Raw genomic sequence first — 1,418 nt, forward strand, 5'->3', positions numbered from 1 at the left:
TAGACATCTTCTTTTTTTATCCCAACCCGTGTCAAAATTCAAACTGTGTGTGAAATGTTGAACAAATGCAATCATCAGTAGAAAGACATCAGTGTCTGGGGACCGAATAATGATGTCTGTGTTTGGAGTAGCAATGTTCTGATCAGAGAAGATGGCATACACGATCAGCAGTGTGTCTGCTTCCTCGTGGCTGGAGAATAACTCTGGAACAGGTATTGAGTCTGTAGTCTTTCCATCACTGCTACTGAGGACAAAGCACTGTTGGTCACTTACAAAGTATATTTCTCTGTTCAGCAACATCATTGCATAACAATCTTGTTGCTATACATAAAGTAAGAACTGTGTCAGTTGCCTTTTGTTTTCATTATTCATATGGAGCACTTTGAAATCTTTGATACTCTGTTTGTTATCAAGATGGGTTCCACCTTAGAATTGATAAAACACGGGTCAAGCTGTTTTTTGGAATATGGATTGATCTTTTCTTTGTTCTGTCAACCTCTGATGTCGGCTGGGGAATGTATGGCTGCTCTTTGATTTCTCGTATGACTAGTCCATGAGTTGAATGTGTGGATCCAGTTCCTGATAAAGTTTCCTCATTCAAGTCAAAATTGTCCCAACAGAAGTGAGTGATGAGGTTGTTGTCAGGCATGATGGATGGGGGCAAACTACATGAAGAAACCTGTATACTGTCACACATGGCAGTTTCCACTTTTAAGAGAAATGAGTGGGATACAGAATGTCCATGCCGGTTTAAGATATTTATCAGCTGAGTGTTTCCTATTGGTTGACGGACACATATACCAATCATAATATGTTAAGGCTTTTTCCATTCCCTTTCGTCTCATTGTAGCATATGTCCTGACCTGTATAAACAACTCTCCTGTGGCATCTTGTTGACTGTGGTTTTCCATTCTTAGAGTAAAGAAAAGAAAGAAATATTGTACATACTTGTGGAATCTGCAAAGTTTCTGTGCGCAGATCTGTGTCTGCTGAAAGCCAAGGTAACTTTTCACTTTCATTGCATCCATCAAGAACAGGTCGTCGTATCACCTTTGCCCCTTCTATTACAAGTCTCTCTTCAGAGATTACATTTTCAAAGGCAACTCCGACAGCCTGCCCAGTTGAAATTTCATCAGAGTACATGAGATCACTTGTCCCAGAATATATCTGCCAGAAGTTGATCCTGGACTTGAAGTGCTTCACAAGTTTCTCCTTAACTTATATGTCTTGTAGTACGTCTAAAACTCTGGACAATTTGTGTGCATGAAAGTGCAATACATCTCTTTCAAAAGACTAATCCTAACAACAAGGGCCAGCGCAGTGACATGTTCTTCCACAAACTGACGGACGTGCTGAAAAGCCTTGGAGTGGGCTTCTTCCTCTGCAGCTGGAGCTTTCTTTCTTTCTTCAGCTTCTGC

The 1,418-nt window shown here is 40.6% G+C and overlaps 1 protein-coding gene across 1 annotated transcript; it reads right to left on the reverse strand.

Annotated features, from left to right (window-relative positions):
* On the reverse strand, positions 1–305 carry LOC118478523 (the record flags this gene model as incomplete). Its single annotated transcript, XM_035972306.1, is given in 1 exon segment — positions 1–305. A coding segment is annotated over 1 exon segment (303 nt), but the record flags the coding sequence as incomplete, so codon positions are not given.
* Between the last annotated feature and the right edge of the window lie 1,113 nt (positions 306–1,418).

This window comes from Aplysia californica, unplaced genomic scaffold (genome assembly GCF_000002075.1).
Source record: "Aplysia californica isolate F4 #8 unplaced genomic scaffold, AplCal3.0 scaffold00022, whole genome shotgun sequence".
Lineage (NCBI taxonomy): Eukaryota > Metazoa > Mollusca > Gastropoda > Aplysiida > Aplysiidae > Aplysia > Aplysia californica.